At 57.2% G+C, this 23,236-nt stretch overlaps 1 protein-coding gene across 1 annotated transcript in view; it reads right to left on the reverse strand.

Moving 5' to 3' along the window:
- Nucleotides 1-5,088: 5,088 nt before the first annotated feature.
- TMEM132B (transmembrane protein 132B) overlaps nt 5,089-23,236 on the reverse strand; it is a 177,584-nt gene continuing 159,436 nt past the window's right edge. Inside the window, exons 5-9 of the mRNA XM_053928846.1 lie at nt 16,441-16,584; nt 10,201-10,406; nt 8,598-8,868; nt 6,825-7,016; nt 5,089-6,365 (exon numbers count right to left, since the gene is read on the reverse strand). Coding sequence (XP_053784821.1) covers nt 5,217-6,365; nt 6,825-7,016; nt 8,598-8,868; nt 10,201-10,406; nt 16,441-16,584 — 1,962 coding nt within the window. The 3' untranslated portion in view covers nt 5,089-5,216. The remainder of the gene's footprint in view (nt 6,366-6,824; nt 7,017-8,597; nt 8,869-10,200; nt 10,407-16,440; nt 16,585-23,236) is intronic.

Consider the following 23,236-nt stretch of genomic DNA (forward strand, 5'->3'; position numbering starts at 1 on the left):
CCACCAAGTGGTGGGCTTTAAACGAGTGACTTGTGCGGTGTGTGGGTTACATCTCAGTGCAGCCGTTACACGCAAACACCCAACCATGAGGAGCAGCCCTGACCGGTGCAGCTCAGTGGGTGGGGCGCTGTGCCACCAGGCTGCTGGTTCCCAGCTCCCAGTTCCCGGGCAGGGCACGCAACTGGCTTGCAGGTTTGGCTCCTGGGCAGGGCACGAACAAGAGGCGACTGGTTGATGTTTCTCTCTCACATCTACATTTCTCTCCCTTTCTCCTTCACTTCCCCTCTCTAAAAATAACAAAATCTTTTCAAAAGATGAGGAACGGCAGCTGCTGTCCGGTTTCCCGTGAGAAGGTCGCCTTAGTGTCGGGGCCACAGGAGGCAGGACGGCCCTTTACAAAGCACCTACCTCGTCACCTCGCTAGGTTTCCCGGGCCGAGCGGCCCCCACCGCTTGCCTCCTACTGCTCCTCTAGTTCGGCTGGTTCGGATCCCAGAGCACTGCCACCCGGCACCTGTGTTCACCCACAGCAGGGGGTGGGGTGGGGGGCGTGCGGGGAAGCGGCTGCTCTGAGATGGCACAGCATCCCTGTCCCCAGCTGCCCCGCCTCGCTCCCTGTATTTCCCTGAAACACCGACGGGGCTTCCCAAAGAGGACGTGCACTTCTGATGGCACTGAGAGAAGGCTCCGCACCAGCAGCCTCCAAGGGCGCGACGCCATCCACCAGGGTTTTAATCCGCTTTTGACAAACGTAAGCAAATAGTAAATTAATGAAGGATCCATTGATTAAAATGGGAAAAACAAACAAAATTAAAGATGTGACAGCCCTCCCCCAGACGGGGCCTACACGGCTAGGGGAGGGTGCCCGGGCCCCTCGGGGGCTGCTCCCCCGATGTTCAATGTCTCTGCCGAGCCCGCGTCCCCACCCGCTCCCTCCAGTGACATGACAGGGCCTGGTGAGAGGCCAGGCTGCAGTGGGACACATGGTGACGTGGCAAGTGTTGCCCTTTTCATCCTAAAAGCAAGGGTGGCATTTGCCCGGAGGCCCACAGCATCCGAGGTGCCCCGCCACCCAGAGGGCCGGCGGCGTCCAGGCCTGACCCTCCTCAGCTCCTGGCCCGACACAGACACACGGGTGGGCCGCCGCCGAGGAAGGACCAGCAGGGAGACAGAGTCGGGGCCCACCGCGCCCCTCAAGCCAGAGCTGGGCCAGGCCCGGCCTGACCCTGGGTGGGGAGGTGGCCTCACCGGCCTTCTCCTGAGCCATCAGGGGGCAGTACCCCAGCGCTGGGGGGCCCCACGCCACTCACGGTCAAGTCCCCCAGATGCCCAAGGGAACATGCAGGTGAAACAATGAAACAAGCGAAGGTTTAAATGTTTATTTCCAGGTTAAAAAGGACACGCTACCCTGTGGTTAGAATATACTTTTATGCTGGAAAATGAAGTCACTTTATTTCTGAAATATTTCCAGGAAAAACAAAAAGAAAAGAAAAAGGGGGGAAAAATCCAAAAGTAATGACGAGTGAGAATAAAATGTTCTGGCAGGCTCCACGTACAGTCCCGGGGCGAGCCACGCCCTGCCAGCCCGCCCGCCCCGCCCAGGTCAGCAAGCCTCGCGGCACCGTCCCGGTTCTCCCACCACCATCGTTCCGGACGCAGAATGGAGGGTCTGTACACTGAACAGCTACGGGTTTCATGCTTTTATTTTAAAAAGTGTGTTTGTCCTGACGCACCGCTCAGTGTCCTGGTGTATTGCCTACATCACATACAAAAATAGCTGCTATCCGAGTGTTGGCATAACTTTGCCAACACGGTCCCTCTGCATGATGGGCGGCACAGTTATGTCACGCGTGTGAGTTTCCGACGGGGGGGGGGGGACAGCTGCCAGGGCTTGACCCATATGATGTCGAAGACGCAGACGGTGATGGGGAATGGGGACCACTTCTGAGATGAATCAAGCCGGAAGCCCAGCCAGTGGGGCCCAGGACACAGGGGAGCAGAGGAGCCCACTCGCTGTGGCCGCTGACGACGGACAGAGGCTGGACCGTGGCCCCGCCCACTGACATGAAGATGCCACACTGGAACAGTGGACGAGACTGCTGATCGAAACACACGAGACACTGTCTACAGATGTGGCCGCGGGGACGGACGTTGGCCCACTTTCCCTGCGTCCCTGTGGACGGCAGAAACTCCGCCCCGAGTGCGAGGGCCATTACCGCCTGGGAACGCAGGCTGGCCAGGGCGTGAGTCACGACAGCCATGGGCTTCCCAATTTGGGGCGCATGCAGATTTCTGAGGTTTGCTAAGGGACATTCTTTCAAGGGAAGGTTCCAGAAGAAACTTCCGGTGTCTCTTCTTCTTGCTTTCTCTCCCACACCACAGTCCTGTGCTGTCCCAGGGCTGATGGAGCACCTGCCCCCCCCAACCATGACTCAGCATTGGCAGCCTGGTGGCCCCCCCGACAGTGTGCTGGAGTCTGCCCTGGGGGGGGCCGCAGCATCTCATGGGCATGGAAGGGACTCTGCCAACGGTGTTTTTCCTTCACGTCATCAACTCTGATCATGTGGGTTCCTCAGGTGTGAAAACCTGTGAATTCCAGGTAAACGGATGGCCCCAGGACACTGTATTTCATGTCGCTCCCCCATCTTTGCTTAAGTATTTTGGGGTACCATTTTCCTATTCGTTTCAAATTGAGCAGCTGGAAAACAAGCAGATGTGACCCATGGTTCCCGGTCAAGGGCTAGAGCAGAAAGAACTTCAGCGAAACTCTGTGGAGGTGAACGGCGCCCACGCCTGCTGACAGTCACTGCTGTCACCCTCTCCAAACGCCGTGTTCTGTGGCTCCTCACTGTCCACGCGCCCACACGTGGGTGCACGTATGTCTGTGGACAGATATGTCTGTGAGCGTCCTGTGGTGACGGCACACATCCTCTGAGATCTTGCACTTGACCTTTAGTTTGTACTGTCTGAGTTTCAACACAAACCGAGAAGGAGACTGTACAGAGCCTGTGTCACCCCAGGTGGCTCTCATGGACCCACAGAGGACACCTCCCGGTGACTGTCTGCTCCCAGCTCTGCTGCAGAACCACTAGCAGCTCCGACCTCCCCAGCTTGCCCCCTGGGCCACGGCCGGCCCTCTGAGCTACAGAGGGCTCCACTCCCGACACCCCAGCCCTGGACACGAAGCCCCCACTGCTCCTGGAGTGTTGAACGTGCCCCGGAGAGAAAACTGAAACTGCCCCCCGTTGAGCGGCACTCTGGAGGTTTCCACGGGTGTGGGGCCTTCCCTCCGGCCCCGCCCACCCAGCCCCGAGGAGCAGCTCCTCCAGCACTGTGTCAGCCGTCCCTTCACAAACAGCCAGAGCTTGGGTCCCCAGCTTCAGCTCCTCACCCCATTTAACACGAGATCACCGGCCCCAGGAATGCAGGCGTCACCGGCCACGTCTGCACCTGGTGGGTTCCATGGGCCAGACACAGGCAGGACCTGGGGGCTGCCACGTCACGGCTGCACGAGGCTGGGCGGTCACCTTCCCGTGCACGAGTCTCCGAGGGAGCAATCCATCGCCTCTCCGCTGACGGGCCAGTCACCAGCCGGCTAGGGTCTGGGACCTGCTCCGGTGACCTCCTGCAGGTGGGTGCTCACCACCGAGGGCCTCTCCAATGCCATTTCTCTGGGAAGCAAATGGCCGGGGGAAGCTTGGAATGAGGCTTCCAGGTCCAGCGCCCAGGCACCACCCCCACCGCCATAAATAAAGTTGTTGTCATGGTCTCCCAAGTTCAAAGTCTCGGTCTGCTTCACACAATTCACACTGCTCTTTGAAAACCATTTGTATTTTAGAATTCGGCAGGAACAATGCCTCTCTCTCTCTCTCTCTCTCTCTCTCTCTCTCTCTCTCTCTCTCTCTCTCTCGTCCCTTTGATTTTCCAATAGCTCTGCATTTTCATCAGGCTGCTCTGGGGCTGAGACAGCCGCCTATTTTTATGGATTTCGGGCTGAAAATCCCTCGCTTTTCTCCATCAGGCCACACCCCGCGTGGGTGTCATCGCTGCCAGAGTCGTGGCGGGGAGATTTGGGGTTTCTTTTTTTTGGGGGGGGGTGATTGTAGGGGTGGATCTGTACATATTGCTAAGTTAAAAACATCACTATTTTAAAAAATCGGCTACTGCTCTGGCAAGACGGGAACCTAGTCGGAAGCTATTTCCTGTGCAGTCTCCTCTCGGGGCATATCCCTTTTACATTTACTTCAGTTTGGATAATAAGCTGAGGTGACCAAAAAGCACGAGTATAAATACAGCTGTTTGGAGACCTTTTGCCCCAGAAACGCATTCCAGGTGCCCCCACCAATCTCCCACACGCGGAAGATGAAACAACTGGAGAAATGGCCCCCTCGCGGCCTATCCAGTTCCAGCAAAACCCCATGTCCCCGACGGACACAAGAGAGTCCGACCACAGAAAGGAGGGAAGACGAGTGAGGGGAAGCTTCTGGAATGTCGCCCCCGAAGGGCGAAGCGTGTGAACTGGAGAGAACCGGACTTCCTGCGTGGACACCCGGGAAAGGACGTGGCGGATCTCGTGTCCGCCCCACGGGGAAGAACATGGCGTGACTAATGCATGGACATCAAACAGCTCAGAGAGAAGAAGGACACGGCTTGTCCTCCTGTTTCCAAAAGGGCTGCAGAGGCGGAAGGAAGCGGGGCAAGCGTATAAAAAACCAATGAGCAGCATCGTCCCGAAGGGCGGCTACATTCAGCATTTTCGTGTATGTCCGGTCTCAGGCCAAGGGCGGGAAGTGCCCGCTGTGCTTCAGAAGGTCGAGGAATAGAAAAATCAACACCGAGTCTTTCCCCACTCCGCACGGCCGTGCATCTCGAGACCACTGAGAGCGTCCGTGGGGTCGGTCAGTCCCGCTGGGACGGAGCTGGGACCGGGCCGCAGACCGCACGGGTGTTAGCGTGCGCCCAGGGCCCACGCAGGGCTGCTGTGGAGACGTTCCCGGCTTAGCCAGCCAGCCAGCCAGCACGCCGGCTCTCCGGGCCCCTGAGCCAGCCAAGGACAGGGCTCCCCACCACCACCACCACCACCACCACCACCACCACCCCCCGCCGGCCTCCACGACCTCAGTGCTGTTACGTCACCACCTATTGCTAAGCAACCTCCCCACCCCACCGCTGCGAAAACAGAAGGCATAAAGGTGAATACGAGCGTGAGACAGCCGCTCACAGCTGGTCCTGCAGCCGCCCCATGTAGTCTCGGAAGTCCTGGGAGCCGCCCAGCCCCACGTCCTGGCACACCCACTTGATGCTGTCGTCGCTGTCGAACAGGATGGAGTTGGTGTAGGGGCCGCCGTCCTCCGGCAGGATGGTGGTGTAGGAAGTGAACTTGACCCTCTTCCTCTTGGGGCCCGAGGGCGTGCCGGGTTCGTTCTGCATTTCCTTCTCGAAGACGTAGTCCGCGGGTCCGAGCAGGTGGCTGTGGAAAGTCTTCTGGGAACCGCCACTGAGGAGGAAGTTCCGCTCCTCGAACGGCAGCCCCCGGTCGATCACGGTCGTGCACTCCTCCGAGGGCAGCGTGACGTCCACGGGGTTCTCCAGGAGCTCCACCTCGTTCCCCAGCCAGACCCAGTCGTGGGAGTGGGGGATGGGCCCGTGCTCGCTCACAGCGAGCCGTTTGTGCCTGTACTTCCAGGCGAAGGCCACGCAGTTGGACAGGAAGACCAGGATGGCCAGGCAGAAGACGCCCAGCAGCGCGTACATGCCGATCTCCAGGTCGCTCAGCCCCCGGGAGGCCACGGTCAGGTCCCTGGAGTGCTTGGGCTCCCGGGACTTCCCTCGGGTGGGGAAGCTCGTGAAGGCGTCCGGACCGCCACTCCTGAGGAGCCCCTTGTCCTTCCTTTCCACGAGGGACGGTGAGGCTGCGCTGCTATTGGTTCTTTCCTCCGGGCCAACAGCGGCCCCGCGTGGCAGCCATTCCTGCGCCGCCCTCTCCTGGTGGCCCTCACGCTCTATGGCGTTGCTGAGGGGGTCCGTGTAGTCCCGACTTACGCCCTCAATGTCATTGGTGCCTGCTTGGTGTCGGCCGATGTGTGGGTCAAACCTGACCCTGACATGTCCTTTACCCGTGGCAAGAACGCTCTTCCTCTTGGTCTTCTGACAAGGCTCACTGATCATCATTTCCAGCTTGATCAAGGGCCCCTGCCCCTCACCCTCCGCGGCCACCACCGGCCACTTGGGCTGAAGGTTCGCCTGGACAGACACCACCATTTCGTCCAGCGAGGAGACCGACAGGGAAAAGTCCTCGGGGTCGTAAATGTCTAAGGGCGTCACCGAGCCGTCGCTGAACAGAATCCAAGAGCTGACGATGGCTTCCTAAGAGAAATGAAACCAAAGTGGTGCGTTACAATCAGGTTCTTCACACTTGCCGACACACCTATGATTTCCTGCCTAAAATCCCTCAAACACACGCGGGAAGACAAACTTCTACGTCTTACCACTTTGAACGGCCCCCCGCCTGCCCGGAACCGACCCACTGACGTGAGAGATAAAGACTTCACTTCAATGAATGCGCAGAAGTGCGTGTTAACCTACTGCGCGCCACACAGCAGAGTCTGACTTCGACCTTCTGAAAACCGGGCAATTGAAAGACGAGGCAATTTATCTGAATCAACTCCAGGGGCAACTACCAGCCCTTGGCCGCACACGGCGTCGCTGTGAGCCTCCTTTCCTGGGACGCCCACACTGAGGGAGCAAGAGACACGCGCCAGCCAGAAGGGCCCGGGGAAGAGGCCTCGCGATGCTCACAAATGACGTGTGACCGTCTCAAGGTACCTGCTGCGGGGCTTGGAGGACATCCTGGGCAGTCACCGTGGAGACGATGGCTCTCCTGTCCGCCCTGTGAGGCTGCAGGGAGAGAGACAAGCCGGCCACGAGCTGCACACCCAGGTCAGCGATGGTGACACGGTCCTCCAGCACGGTCACCGTCTTCTCAGCCAGGATGGAGTCCGAGAGAGGCGACAGGACCTTCAAAGGAAGCAAGAAAGCTGCAGGCTCTGCCCCACACACCACTTTAAACGCCGAAGGACCCTCCCGGTCCTCTGCTCCCTGAGGGGGCTTAGCGCCCCATCTGCGTCCGCTTTCCTCCCTGTGACTCACACCACGATAACAGCAGCGTGTTTTCCAAGAAGAGCTGGACGGAATGTGCAGGCAATACCTACACGCTGCCCACCTGGTGCCACCCACCCAAGAGGGGCATTGTCCTGACCGCTAACACTGGGGTTGGGGGGTGGGGGAATGGCAGAATTGAAGTGAAATGGTGAAGGACGCAGGGCTCGGCCATCTCCTGTACATCTTGCTTCTCCTGGTGCTTGGCTGCTCCCTGCGGGGAACGACGGCGGTGTGGGAGAGGGAATCTTAACGTGGGGGAAGGCCTCCCTCCTCCTTCCCCACCTCGTCTGGAACCGGGGTGACGAACCGACCGGGCAAACTGCCCAGCAGGCAGAGCTCAGGCACCGTTGCCCGCAGCGGTGGGTGGCCCGCCTCATCCCTCACGCCTGGGATGAGGAATTGCTCTCGGGGTCACATTATATTTGCACGGCACAGGCGGCCTGCACACCAGAGCACTGCCCCGGGGTCTCCAGGCGGGTCCGGTGCAGGCACAGGAGCCCGGGAATGCAGAGGGCTCCCCCCCGGCTGCAGGCAGACGCCGGAGATGCTCACAGTGTCGGGAGGACTTGGTGGGGCGTAGCTGGCGGAGCAGGGGCCAGGTGAGGAGGGCACAGGTGACCCCGAGGAGCGGAGAGACACTCTGGGCTGACAGGCAAGCAGGAAGCAGGCCCCTGAACCCTACACCAGAGGAGGGCCCTCTGCCTGCAACCAGAGCTGGGGAGGGACCCTTCCCTGAAGCCCCCACTGGTTGGGCCAGCCCCATGGGTGGGGCCTCGTGGCCCCGAGCTCAGAGCCCAGGATCCCTGTCACCAGCGGTGTTTGAAGCTGCTGACCTCCTGGTGACTTGTTTACACAGCAATCAAAAAGTGATACAAAATGTAACATGTATAATTCAGCTTGTCGAAAGTTACCTTGGGTGACACCTAAAATGACTTAGCTATGACCGGTAACGTTTTAAATTGTTATCGAAACTATGTGGCACCATCTCTGCCTAATTACCCTATCAACGCTGGCTAAAAGATAGTTTTACAATTGCTGTAGTAAAGTAGACAGCACTTAGCTGTAGCTGTTTAAAATATTTTTAATGCAAGTACACGCTTTTTAAAAATGTTTTTGCCTACTAGTCAAGGTGCAACGTGGCTAGACGGCTGAGCCCGGGGTTAGAACAGAAGTGGCTCTCAGGGCCACGCCCTCCTCCAGCCACACTGAGAAAGTGGGTTAGCTTGGGGAAGAGGCCACTCATGCTGTGCGTGTGATTTAGCTTGGGTCAAAGAGCTTCGGTATTTTCCCTAAATCTCTCTAAAATGAAAAAATGGATTTGGGTTTTGGTGATTAACAGCAGGGTCTCAGCAGATGCAGCCTGCGACTCCCAGAGCCCCGGCCCACACTGGCCCCGAGCACCCACACTGAAAGCGGAGGGGCCCCAGCAAGCGGTACCTGGACGGCAGTGATGCCCGGCTCCCGGCCCACCAGGGTCCTGCCGGCCTCTAGCTGAGCGACTCTCGGCTCCTCCACCGTCACGAACTCCGCCACGAGGTCGGTGATGTCCAGCTGCCAGTCCGGGCCCAGCAGGTAGCTGGGCGGGCCTGCGCCGGGCGCCTCGGCCACGAACTGCGCCAGCACACGCACCGCGGCGCGCTGGTACTGCAGGGCGCACCCGCGGCCCCGCCGCTCCTCATCCTCCTCGTCCTCGCTCTCCCGTGTGGGCCTGGGCACAGACAAACCACAGGTGCGTCACCTTCCCCTCGGGGAGGCGGGCCGCACACCTGGAACCTCGGGTCCCTGACGGCAGGGGACCAGATTGCGCTTCCTCCCGCCAGGGCCACGCAGGCACCGTCCACATTCATCTGTCTGTGCCCGCGCTCGTCCTGCGTGCTCCACATGGAAGCTGGGGAGGAGCGGCGTCCCTGCTCCCCCCCACATAGAGGGGAAGGCTTCTCTCTGCCCCGTGTTCTGAAAACCTGTAATAATCAAAACTGCCCCCAGTCAGGAATGACGCAGGCCTTTGGTCAGCGCGGGGCACTGGAGTCCTGGGTGGGAAGTTCAGGGACCTGTTTCCACTCTTCCCCGTTGGCCGTGGGCTTCACCCCAGACAGGCCCAGTCTCCTCACCTGCAAGTGGAAAAAAGGCCGGCTGCCCCTTCCCTCCCGAAGGTGTGCCTGAGACTCAGGTAAGTCAAGGTAGGAAGACTTCCCTCACCCTTCCTCTCTGGCTCTGCGATTCCAGAACCTTCCCCTCAAGACACCGGTCCCTTGTCCTTGTGTGAGAGGACCTTGCTGGGTGGCTGCTGGCCAGCCTGGGGCCACCTGTGGGTGGGGGTTTGTGCCCGGAGAGGAAGGGGCAGCCGCTCACAGGCTCGGAGTTAGTTAGACCTACTGTGCGCTGCCCTGGCTGCACGTGCCCAGATGGCGATGAGAGGTGACCCAGGGCAGCACACACGATGGACCAGCCACACATTAATTAGATTTTTTCAGTCCCCACAGAAGCCCGAGGAGTGAGGGCGCTTTGTTATCCTGGCCTCTGCGTGGGGAGACCGAGGCAGAGAGGAGAGGCAACTCGGTCACACAGCTGGTCACTGGGAGGCCCAGGCCCCTGTCCCGGGTTCAGAGCTGACTCCTCTGAGAGTCACAGCGGCTCAGAAACGGGTCCCTGCTCCCAATGGGGAAGCCAGGGCACCAGGTGGCTCACCCGCGGCCCGGCCAGCTGGTAGTAAGCAGACCTGGAGCAAGCCCTGCCGGGGTTAAGAGAATGTCTGAGAACCATGGCAGAAGCCACCAGAAAACACGTCCGCGGTGCCGTGACACAGCGATTTGCGTCCCCCAATGTGAGGGTGACTGTCCTCACAGCGTGATTTTGGGGACGGAGAGACATAGCATTAAAAACACTGAATGACCACTGAAAAATGGCCCCCATTTTATTTTCCAACCCTCCGACTCTGCCGCCGGGAACAGCTCTGGGGGGCCCATGTGTCTCCCACCAACGTCGGCCCAGGACCCCAGGCCCAGATCCTCACTGGCAGCCACCCTCCCCAGTGCCTCACCTTCTGTTGGGGGCCACGGGGACCCGCCAGCCTTTGACCTGGCTCAGCTCCGTGTCTGACACCTCGATCTGCAGGGGCAGCCGGGGCGCCCACACAGTGACCTCCAGCTGGGCGGTGAAGTGCTGGTGGGTGAAGCTCACGGTCGTGCCCACCCTGCCCTTCATCTCCTTGCCGTTCACGAACACGGAGTCGCAGCGGTTGGAAACCTTGGGGGAGGGGCGGGAACCGAGAGAGACGCATCAGCAGGAACTGCGGTGGGCAGCGGAGGTCTGGGTGCGAGCCCGGGAGCCCAGCCGGCCCCCAGCGACCGAGGAGCCGCCCAGACACCCGCAAGGGTGGGATCGGAGCAAAAGGTAATTTGTGGGCCCCAGTCAGTGACAAACACGGATGAGGGCGCCCCGGAAAGACCACTTCGGGTTACGAAATACTGACAAGTAAGACCGTGAACGTAATTTAATGGCATTACATAAGCTCCGTTGCCTCTTTTTGTGTTTTTTTCATTACCTGATACTTTTTTATGTACCCAAACCGCCACTAATCAAACCCCAGGTGCGACATATTTCACTCAGCACCGTATTTGAAGCAGCATAAAGGAACCATATATTACTAAAACACTCACCCACTCTCTTTATTCAAGCCATAAAAAGGATCTTATTTGGAAAAACCAAGAGAGTTTTGCATTAGATTAAAATCCTGGTAGGAAAACACTCACAAAACGCACTAAGACGTGGACATAATTACTTTTGCCCTGTTACACTCTAATGTTGCAGAATAAAAGTGAGGAGGTTGCGTTTTGTGCCTGCCTCCAGCTCAGCACGTGGGCCGGGGGAGTTTGGGGGGACAGGGAGGGGGCACCCTTTTAATGCGCACGCATCAGCCAGTCACTTGTTAGGCAATCCCCTCCTCCATTCGCTTCACATCTTCCAAACAGGCGACTCCAATATGGACGACTTTCTCTCCGGCACTGTCAGGAAAATGTCCCGTGTGTATCTCGCGTGAGGGGGCTGCAGGGGGTGAGGGGGGGACCAAGGGTCACTTAACGTGAGGGAGAGTCCAAGTCAGCAGTCAGTTCCCTGGAGAACCAAACTGCAAGGGGTGCGCACACTCGCCCCACAGGTGACGAACCCAAGGCCAGGGGGGCAGACACACCACACTGGGAGCCCCGCTGGGCTGCTGGCCAGACTCCCCCAGCCCTCAGAGCACCGCCAGATCGTAAGTATTAAATGAGGTGGTCCGCAAAAATCATTCCTCATAATGCCCTGAGACAACGCGTTTCATCCCGGCAGCACAGCTGACCAGCACGACCACGGCGAACAGACCCGCCCGGCCCCGGACCTCACCCACCAGAACCGGCCCTGGCGGGCAGAGTGGCCCGAGCGAGTGCTAAGCCTACGCAGGTTTTCCCAGAGTTCTCAGCTTGAACTGAACAACCCGTCAGCCCCACGCCAATGCCTGCCACTCGGCTACTGGGGTCCCAGAGGAAATTAGTTGGCTGTCCTCCGGGGCCTTAAGACTCAAAGCAACCAAACAAAATCAAACTTCCTGAGTGACCGATGTCAGTCGCCGAAATAACACCCCGTTCTGATACCACACGCCGCCCCGGACCGAACGCCCGGTGTGTCTCCGGAAGGCAGAAGAGGCGGAAACAGGCCTGGGCTAGAGACAACGCCACCGCGACGGCAACAGAAAAACTGAACACGGGCAGGCCGTGCGGATGGACTTAGCGCAGGCGGCGGCGGTCGGAGCGAAGCCTTTTTCAGAAGGAAAAAGGAAACGGGGCGAAGATTCCCAGGCCCAGAGCTGGAGATGAGTGCAGAGTCCACTTCCCTGCAGGGTGGGCAGAGCAGGTGGACAGGTGTGAGCACGCAAACCAGTGGGTCCCGATGCTGTTATTAACGTTCATTAGTTACGGCGCTATTTTCCATACGAACAGCTGCGAACCTACGGTTGCCTCGCCCTGCCGCCCTGCACTTGTGGCCTCTCTCCCCCGACTGCAGGAGGGCGCGGGGAGGGAGGAAGTGTCACACACACCGCAGGTCACAGTTTACAAAGCATCACTGGATCCGACATCCCAGCTGCACCCAGCCTGCTGGGCCCTGGCTTTGCCCTTCCACCAGCAGGAGCTGTCAGCCCCGACCACGCTCAGCAAGCTGGCTTTCCACCAGCACAGATGAGCGCCCCCAAACCCCGCCCCCGACGGGCCTGCCCCAGCTCGGGAGGCCCAGACCAGGACCCCCTGTAATGCTGCAGTGTGCAGCATTCGCGTGTGAATGAGGCCTTCGGCCCCTCCCTCCACGTGGGGGGTTTGGGAGCACCGCCAGCAGTTGTCAGCTTCCAGCAGTTGTCAGCTTCCGGAACGCTCGGGGCTCTTGGGGTTCATCGCCATGCCCCAGATGGGAGCGGGGTCGTTCACCTGGTGAGAGCCCCCCGACGTCCGGCCACCTACTCCAGCTCTGACACGGCCCCGAGCCCCTGTGTTCTGTGGGAGACTGTGATCCGAGCCACCCAGCCTCTGAGAGACCGTCTCCCACAGTTTCTCTGTCTCAGCTTTCGGCTGAAGCAGAGTTTGTATCTCCACCCACTGCCAAGGTCGGCGTGACCTTCTCAAAGTCAGCATCGGCCCCTGACAGGCAAAGTGCTGGTGAGCTGCTCAGGCTCCATCCCCTCCCTCCCCTCCCCTGGGAGACGCCTCTCCCCCTGCCCACCAGGGCCTCGCACGGGTGCCCCTCTCTGGACACCTAAAACGTACAGCGTGCGGTCGTCACTGGAGGGCGAGCACCTTCATCTCCGGATGGTCCTAAAATAAGTCAGTTTGCAGGCAGTCACAGCGTGACGGGGGAAAGCAACGTCACATTTCCTTCCCCTTTGGAGTGGAGAAACACGCAGCGTGAACGCACACACCTAAATTTCCACATAAAAACAAAAACCGGAGGAGGCCAGAATGCTGTTATCTCCCAACCTATCAAACGTGGAGAGTTTCAAGATGTTTCAAACCTTTTTCTTCCAGGAGAAAGAGCCAGGTAGCAACAGGCAACAACAGTCAGCGGAAGAGAGGGCAAAAGCACAGGACGACCCCGACAGACGCACAGAGAACCCGACCCCCTCACGCTCAACCCTCTGCAGCCCGGGAACAGGAGGGAAATTCCTCCACGTGACCAAAGGCAAGTCCAGAAGGAAGGAAAAACACCGCCGACTTGAGACTTCACGGAGAACAGTGAAAGCCGTCTCCCAGGATCAGAGACAGACGGAGAGGCCCGTTCTCACTAATTCTACCCACCAAGGCCTGCCGAGGCAGCAAGGCAAGAGGGTGAAATCAGACACGTGGAGACTGAAAAAGGGGCGGTAAGCAAAGACGCTTTGGGGGTGACTGATCTTGTACGTAGCAAGTCCTAGGGAATCCACTAAGAACTTAATACAGTAACCCCGACCGTGGACCTGAGGGGGCCTGGACAGACCCTGCCGTCATGGACACGCATGTCGACACACACAGGACACAGAATGCTGGGTCCCTGATACACGTGTCTACACGGGCGCTTGAAACACAGGGGTGAGGGCCCCTGGGGTGCAGACGGCAGGGGGCAGAGGGGGGGACATCTGAGCAGAGTCCAGAGATTGGCTGGGATTTCTCGGGGTGCAGGAGTGGGGAGGTGGGAAAGGCCGAGAAAGGAGGAAGGCGATGTTGGAGAAGGGAAGAAGCCAAGCCCAGGGGACCCTCTGGGCCCGCTTCACCTGAAGTCCTCAGGTACGAGTGCATACACCCCTGTCTCGTGGTAAGACAGTTGGATTTGCGTTTCTACTACTCTCAGCCAAAAGAAAAAACTCACCAATCCAGGATTTCGCCGCAGGCCTGCCGGGTGCTGCCGCCACCGCCCTGCCCCCCCCCCCCCCCCCAGGAAGAATGACGTCCAAGGACAGGATGGACCCACCTCCCACGTCACCTTCTCTAGAAATCCCCCCCTGCAGAGCAGTGGGTGTCGCAGTGTTTTACGGGTGCCGTGCAGTCACCCAGGCAAGGCGGCCCCGTCGAAGCCGCCGGTGGCCGGCGCAGCAGATGTCAGGCCCTGTTCAGACTACGGCTCAGAAAGGAGCAGGAAACTGGTTTTTCCTGACATCACATCCACTGCCCTCTCTTCTCCCTCACAGGCCAGGCTGGGAAACAAGGTCCTTCCCGGGGCCACAGCAGATGTGCACGCGTCAGCGCCCTTTTCGGAGGCCGCTAGCAGCTCCTCATTGCAAGTCCAGCTGGTTCCGGGAGCCTGGAAACTCAATTAGTGCAGCCAAGAGTCGGAGGGCGCCTTTGTCAAGATCGGCTCGAGCTCCTGCTTACTCCTCTCCGAGCACAAACGTGTCCCTCCCCTGCTGACGACGGGTGATCGGCTTCCGAGGCTCTGCAGACCGCGACTCATTAGCAAGCAGCGGAGTTACAGACATGTGACTCCAGGCCCGTCCCTCAGCCAGAAAGAGAGACATTCAGGGTTTGAATCCTAATTACAACATCGAAACTGCATTTCTCTCTCTTATGCTGAAGGCCTTGAAAGAAACTCAGCAAAGAAAAAAAAATACGTAGACTGGACAGCATCCAGCCCCCCAAAAGATGCCCACGTGCTAGTGCCCAGCGCCTCCAACAGTTTCCCTTCTGCGGGGTAGTGGGTTGAATTGCGGCCCCAAGATGAGACGCCCGGCCTCTGGCCCCGGTGCCTGGGAACGCGACCTCGTCTGGAGGCAGAGTCTCTCGAGTGTGCGGAAGGTAAGGGATTTGAGATGAGGTCACTCTGACTGAGGGTGGCCCTACATCCAGTGACAGTATCCTTGTAAGATAAGGAGGACACGCAGAGACACACGGATGAGACCGTGTGGAGATGCGGCAAAGATCAGAGGGGCGTGGCCACCAGCCGAGGACCACCTGGAGCCACCAGAAGCTGGAGGCGGCAGGAAGGGTCCCCCCTCGAGCTTCAGAGGGGGTGTGGCATGTGCCAGCACCCCGATGGCAGGCGTCTGGCCTCCAGACTGGGGGCGAATGAATGAATGTTGTTTTAAGCCACTGAGCACGCGGTAACTTATGGCTGAGGCGCCTCAAGGGAACCATCACCTGCACAGATGTCATGGGGATGAGGGTCTGGGGACAAAGGGGTTGCCCTGAGTTAGCTGCCCAATGGCCTCCCACAGCTACAAGGTCCTCACTGGAAGAAGGCAGAGGGGTCCGTGTCTCCAAGACGCCTGTGATGACGGACCAGGATGAGAGGGTGGGGGGAGGGAGACGCTGGCAGCAAGGTTGGAGGAGGGGCCCCTGGAATGTGGGAGTGTCCCCACAGAGTGTCCCCGGGGCCTCCAGAGGGTGCATGGCCCGGCCACCCACGCCAGATTCCTGCCACCAGGTCTGCCTGGCGATGGCTGTGCTCCTTCAGGCCAAGCCTGTGGCGACGGCGACAGCAGCCAGAGGAAGCACATGCCTTCCAGGCGACGGGCAGAAAGAAAACCTTCCGGGAACTCAGACAAAGTCTGTGAGCAACAGGTTCCCTGACGGGAAAGCCGCAGCTACTTTGCTCCCAGCTCCTAAGATGCCCCACCCCGTGCCCTATGCGACCTCAGGCAATGACAGTCTGGGACTCACAGAGGGGCCACCAGAGGCTCCGGAGCCAGCCTGCCACAGGGCAGGGTTTCGGGGGGACCCTGTGCCCCACCCTCTCTGCCGGAGTGAGCTCTTTCCTTCTGTGGAAACTTAGGACACCATCACCTGTCTTCAAGGCTTGTTGTGAAGACAGAGTCAGTGTCTCTAGCGTCCTCATTAGGGCAGTGCCTGTCACTTAAGAAGTTTCCAATACATGTTAACTCTCATCAGCTGCGCTGCGAGCCCCTGAGGACCGAGCTTGCATGGAGACCACCCTGGTGGCAGCCACGGCTCCTCCCACGGCACCCTGCACACGTGGCTGATGACCTCATGTACTGACTACCTCCTATTGTTCCACAACGCTGGTGAGGACAGTGTGTGGGAGGCTAAAATGAGGGGAACGCTGTCCTGTGAGCAAAGGGAGGGAACGAAAGTCATTTCCGCTACAGACTAAGGCGGTGGGGAGCGGGCACCCCCGGGGCTGTGCGCTCAGTCACCCACTCCTAACTGAGGTCGCCCCAGCTCCAGCCCCTCGGGGCCTGGGAGGCTGCTCAGTCAGCACCAGAGCCAGGGACAGAAGAAGGGTCCCCAGGTGGACCGAACACTCGGGGGCCGGGATAAAGCTGCTGTACCTTAACGACATCTTCATCCGCCGATGTGCACTCCACGGGCTCCAAGACGTCCACCACGGAGCCGTCCTCCTGGACGGCCACCACCTTGACAGGGACTGAGACCGCCTTCCCGGTGAGCACAGCTGTGTTCAGGATCTCTGTGTCCTGCACAGGAGAGAAGGGGCGTGGGTCAGCGACGGGCATGTGAGCGGCGGTAGGGGGTGCCTGACCGGCATCTCACTCTGCCACACATGGGCCCGTCTCCCACACAGCACGAGAGCTCTGTCACACCATGGCCCGCGGTCACCAGGCCGGTGGTGGCCTGTTTTCGGGGCTTATTAATAACACAGCGCACAGGGTCTTCGTGCCTGCTCTCAGCGAAGCAAGGTAAGAGCACGGGCCTCGGAGAACGGGCCACAGCACCCCTGCCCCGTGAGCTGACTGCCAGCACCCTCTGCCCTCCAAACCTCCAAGGACCCCCGAGATGCCCTCACCAGCCCGGGGGTTGTGAGACGATGACATCAGGGCAGTCCATCTCTTCCCTCGATTGCCCCTCAGCGTTCTGCAGGTGATGTCTCCATAATTATCTCCAACCTGCCCATTGTCGCCACCACCTGCTCACCGAGGGAAGAGTCCTCTGACTTAGACCACTGAAGCTGCCCAGGTCCGAAACAGGCTGGGACTCTGATTCAGGAGCAGCGTGTGGATCTGCAGCCACGGGAAACCCGAGGCCAGTGAGGTAACCCAACGAAGGTGTGTGGGCTTCTCGTATAACCAGGAGCCTGAAGGAGTCCAGTCCAGGCACTTAGTGAGGTCAGGGCTGTGTCTCTGCAGCCCTCAGGGTTGCAAAATGGCACCCATCACACCAGCCATCTCTCCCACTGTCCAAGCAGTGGGGAGGCTGAGGGGGCGGGAGCACAGCCGCTGCACCTGCTTCTTTTCACCGACTGTCCAAAGCTCATGTGATGGCCGCGCCTCCTGCAAAGCAGGCTGAGAACATGGCTCCTGTAATAGAGCTGGCCGTGGAGTAGGGGGGTGTAAATACTTTTTCTAGTCCATTACCAGCATCCAGCACAAGTCACTTCTCCCTGCGCCAGGGTCCCTGGTCTAGACTAGGGGTTCCTGTGAGTACTTGCTGTGTGTGGACCCCATGAGTGTAACAGATCCACCCGCGTGCAAAGTGTAGAGCAGAATCAGGACGCAGGGAAGGACAAGAGTGGGTGAGCACAGCCATTATGGTGGAGGTTCCACACACTGGCTGGGGAGTGAGTTAAAGAACTGCCACGTGGTGCCGTGGTGCCCTCGGAGGAGAAGCCGTGCCTGTGCCTGGCTGAAGAGGGAGAGTCACCTACAGAAGCTGGCAGACAACTGGGCAGCCCGGCTCAACAGTGAGCGCCACCAAACACTCCACGTTGGCCCCCCCGGAACTGACCAAGATAACAATAATTTCAAGTGACCCTTTCACAGTTCAGTCCCTCGTCCCAGCTCAAGTGCTGAGCGAGCACGGCCTTCAGCTTTGTAATCAGCCCTCACTCTCCACCCCAGGCCTGAGAAAGGGTGAGACATAGAGTCAACTAATAATAATGATAACAAGAATAATGAGAAAGAGCCCTGGCTGGTGTGGCTCAGTGGATTGAGTGCAGGCCTGCAAACCGTAAGGGTCGCTGGTTCGATTCCCAGTCAGGGCACTTGCCTGGGTTGCAGGCCAGGTCCCCAGTAGGGGGCGCAAGAGGCAACCACACATTGACGTTTCTCTCCCTCTTTCTCCTTCCCTTCCCCTCTCTCTAAAAATAAATAAATAAAATCTTTTAAAAAATAATGAGAAGGAGAGGAGGGAGAGGAAGAGTTCTAAGTACTTTATTTGTATTAATAATTAATTGCTCATTCACTTTTATCTAAAACTCTCCCAAGGTAGCTACTAGTATTATTCCCAGTTTATAGATTATTTGTTTCCCATTGATATTAAACTTGAAAATAATAGATATTATCAATAGAAAACATCAGCTTTATAATGTATCTTTGAAAACAATGCCAACCCAATATAAAAAGATTTTTTAAACTTTTTTTAAAAATATGTCCTTTCCTCAGGGAGATGAACCCCAAAGAACAGAACGACAGTGCACGTCGTGAGCACCCCATTCTTGCCGGGGGTGAAACATGCACGCCTGTGCGCCAGAGGTGAGGGGAGGGGGCAGAAAGCACTGTGGAGGCTGGGGCGCGGGCTCCCCCGACAACGGCGGGTGTGGAAACGATCAGAGTACGCGCAGCCAACAGGCGTCGCCTCATGATCCCAGGCCAACTCGCCAAGTTCAGCTTGTACGCAGGTGCAAAACCCCTGTGTGAGCGCTTTCTGACCATTGGCGGGCAGGCGTTAAATCCACCGGTGAGCTCCTGGGGACGTAGAACGCCATCCTTCTTGCCTCTTTTTAATGACATCATTTTCCCTTGGCTGCCGTCCCACTCTGCTACCAGCAAATGGTGCTGAGCCCAGGCCACCAAACCAGGCTTTACAGCTGGTGCCCAAAGGTGCCCAACAAGGTATCCCAGCCCCATGTCCACAGTGACCAACTCAAGCAAAGCCCAGACAGAGGGAACTGGAGACAGGAACAGGAGAAAGACAGATTCCTGCGGAAGTTTTCTGGGTTCCTAAATCCAGCTACATCTGCGTCTGTCATCTTTGGAAACATGGGTATATAAAATACACGGTTTTACTTAAGCCAGTTTCAATTTGGTTTTTTCGTCACTTGCCACCGGAAGTCTTAACTAATATGCATGAGATCAGGCAAACTGCTAGACTCCAGGGAAAGAGAAAAGCCCAAAGTAAACATCAATCTCTACCCTGTGGAAGTTCACAGCCTTCAAAGAAGATACTACGAGAACTTTACCAAATCGAGTTTCAAGACAGGTGACTTCACTTTCCATAAGAACAAATCACAAGTGATCCAAACTTGTGCTTCTATTTCAAATACCTTTTTAACCATCCCTCCACGTGCGGCTTGCAACAGGGGTGTTTGCAACTGTTTCCACGTGTGGCTGGGATGTTTGCAACTATGTTTCCACGTGTGGCTGGGATGTTTGCAACTATGTTTCCATGTGTGGCTGGGTATTTGCAACCATATTTTCTAGTGTCCATCCACAGCCTCTCAAAATCCCCAAAGGCAATTTCTACCTGCCTCTGGCACAGCAAAAAAGCAATTTATCACATTAAATATTAAATATTGCATGTGAACCATCCCCTGGTACCAGAGACCTGCTAAAAATTCACCGCCTGTCAACACACAGGCCTGGTCATTCTGCCCCCGTCTGTGCCAGCTCTGGGTTTTGTCTTGAAGGCGTATTTACATTTCTCTGTGGCGATGAGATGAGTCCCCCCGATGTGGGGCACAGAGTGGCATCGTGGACACCGGCAGGGTGAGGACATCCAAAATCCTCTTCCCCATAAAAGCGTGGACAAAACTGGCACAAAAAAAGTCAACAGAGACTTTTGCAGAATTCTGGAAATCAAACAAAGGCTTGTGTAAGCAAGAGAGCCTTTACTCAAGAAAAATGGCTCAATCTTTGCAAAGACAGAGAACTCTGTGGCGGTTCAACGTGCCTTACTCCTAGCCCGACTGCCCAGCTCCGCTGTAGCTTTGAAAAATGACAGCCCACATGCACAGGACAAACCAGCAGCCCGGCGGCCCTCGGAGAGGGCACATCAGGTCTGGAGGTCTTTCAAAAACGCGTCCCCAAAGGACTGCCATTACGTGACTTGTCTGGCAGTTCCTCAAAGACCCCAGGCTCAAGGTTGCTAGTACGGACCCTATTCTGAGCTCACCCCATGTGGAAAGTTGTTTCCCTGGAGGTATTTGTTAACATTACTTATCCCATGACCCACAATTCCACTGTGTGTAGGTGTCTTCCAGAGAAGGGACAGCACACGTCCACACGACCACTTCTATGGCATCGTTATTCGTAACAGCCGAGGTGGAAAAGCCCAAAAGTCCATCAGCTGATGGATGAATAAATGAAATGTGGGTGTGGCCCTACAACGAAATATTCTTCAACCACCAGAAGTAATGACATCCTGACACCTGTCACAACGTGAAGGAACCTCAAAAACCCGATGCTGAGTCGAAGACGCCAGTCACAAAAGGGTGCATATTGTATGATTCCATTTCTAGGCAACGTCCAGAGCGGGCAAGCCCACAGAGACCGGAAGCAGACCAGGGGTTGGGAGGGGCTGGAGGGGAGGGGAAGGCAGAGAGAGACTGGTACGCTCACAGTACAAAACACTGTGCAACAGCTAACACTATAAATTGGACGTACATAATGGTTCACAGGCAAGAGCTCCTTACCTGTAAAAGCAGGAAGTTTTTCAAAGAATTTATTTTATTGTTTTAAAGAGTTTGTTTATTTATCTTTAGAGAGAGGGGAAGGGAAGGAGAGAGAGGGAGAGAAACATCAGTGTGTGGTTGCCTCTTGCGCACCCCCTGCTGGGGACCTGGCCTGCAACCCCGGCATGTGCCTTGACTGGGAATCGAACCAGCAACCCTTTGGTTCACAGGTCAGCACTCAATCACACCAGCCAGGACTCAAAGAATTATAAGGATGACGCCAGACAAATAAGAGAGGTCCTCTTTGGGGACACCTCATTTGGTTGCATTTCACTGTCCCCTCGAACTTGGGTGTGGCCATGTGACGTGATTTGGCCAATGAAATGTGAGCGCAACGATGTGCTCGCCTCCAACCAGAAGCTCTAAGATCACAAGACCCCAGACTCTCCCTTGCGCTGCCCCAGTGACCGAGGCTGCTGCGTGGGTCCCACGCGTCATCCCGGGCCCCGGAGGCAGGCTACAGCAGGCACAAAGCCCCCCGCCCGCCTGCGTCGGAGATGCAGGGCGAGCACGAAGAAGCCTCCGTGGTTTTAAACTATTAAAAGCTACTTAAGCCGTTAAAAGGAGTTGCGTGTAACTTTTCCACATATTATTTTGATTGTGTGTCTCAGGCTAAAGATAAAAATATCTGGAAACATACTGAATTCTAGTTACATTTGCCTTCCATGGCAGTATGGGGTTAGCAAGCCCAAAAATACTCTGGTTAATTCTAGGTTTGGGCAAATAATGCATGCTGAGTGAGAGCGCCAGGCTCCTGACTGCCAGAGCGGCGAGGCTCCACGCGGAGAGGGCTGCAGGCTCCAGGGTCTGACTCGGAACTGCAGACACCACCATGCACACGGGGGAGGGGTGGGCACGTGTTTACCTGTGTGTGCCGGTGGCCGTGGCTGTGGGTATGTGTGGTGCCGTCCCTAGTTCCAGTCGCTCAGAGGGCAAGACACAAACAAGGATGCCGCAAGCACTCGGCGCAGCTACAGCCAGGTGTGAGTCTAAACCCCAGCCCCCCGGGCAAGGGCACAGCTCCTGGGGGAGACGGCACAGGCCAGGACAAGGAGCCCACAATGTACCGTGAGCCAGAAGGCGACATGCTCGGGAAAATGTCACAAGGCCCCAGGAGCCAGGTTGAAGCAGCCGCCACTAGCCAACCTGGGCCAACTGAACGGCTCTGTAAGCAGTTGGTGCAGCTGCTGTAACAATGTATCACGTACAGACAGTGCTACTTTGTACACGGCTTGTGTATTACTCATGATACCCGTTCGGCATATTATATATGTAATAAGCTTCTGAGTCCACACTTATAGAAGCAAACAGGGGAGACAGCAAACTTCATCCTCAGAGAGAACCCAAGGAATAAAAGTAAACAGAACGATGAAGTTAAGTGCGGGCATGGATTCCTGCGATTGTTTCCGTTCTCACTGCTGATGTTTCACGTGATAACGTACTGAGAGGAAAACACTGGTTTTGTGAGCTTCTCACTTCCCTATACAGTTGCAATCTACAGTAAGAGTTTTAATGTTCCCGCATGACTTTCTGAAGTTCACAAAGCAAACCAATTTTCCCCGTCAATTGCTGACATAGCCTTGGTTTCCACGTGCACGGGTGGAATGGTCCCACGCCACCATGCAAAGCGAGGGCGACCTGCAGTTAAAACAAAGCAACGTGACTAAGTTGCATTTTGATACTGTTGCTGCCCAAAGCTTTGGCAAAAGGCCCAGGTTCTCTGTTCAAAAATGAAGAGCAGTGAATACATATTATAGAGATGTTCACAACACAGCAGACCCAGTTGAGACTCTGTTCCTGACGTAACCAGAAAGACTGAGAGGATTCCAAGGAAATCATTCTCTCTCCCTAATGCAGTTTATTTCACACGCTGTCCCGCCCTCCTACGCAAACTCACCATTCCACTGGCGCGTGTCTCCTCCACCCAGGGGACCCTCGGGATCCGTGGGTTCCTCCTACAGGCCACCTGTCCCATCCCATCATCCCACCTCCCCCGCCCTCTGGTCCTCGTCACCCTCCGAGCCTCCCGCAGGCCCCCACGGACCTGCTCACGCCCCCATCAGAGGCTCTCCTGGCACCCGGCACCCCAGACTGGCCCGTCTGGGGACTTGCCACACCTGTGACAGCCTGCTCCAGCATGCCCTAGGTTGTTCCACGTCTGACGCCCCTGTTGGAATGTAGGGACGAGGCTCCTTGTCCCTTGCCCCTGCCATCGCACCCCACGGGCGGGACCCTGTGGCAGGGAACCATAGGCAGTCATTACACATTTGTTAATGTCGTCGAATGAATTTACTTCTCTGGAATACTGCGGGAAATAACGCATCCCCCCAAAACAATCAGTGCGGAAAAGCTTCTGTGAGTCCAAATTAGAAAACGGGGCCTCTCCCACCGCTGAGAAGACCGTCAATACTTCGGTTTTGTGCGGACGAGGCACTTGCCGG

The sequence above is a fragment of the Desmodus rotundus genome, chromosome 7 (assembly GCF_022682495.2).
Source record: "Desmodus rotundus isolate HL8 chromosome 7, HLdesRot8A.1, whole genome shotgun sequence".
NCBI lineage: Eukaryota > Metazoa > Chordata > Mammalia > Chiroptera > Phyllostomidae > Desmodus > Desmodus rotundus.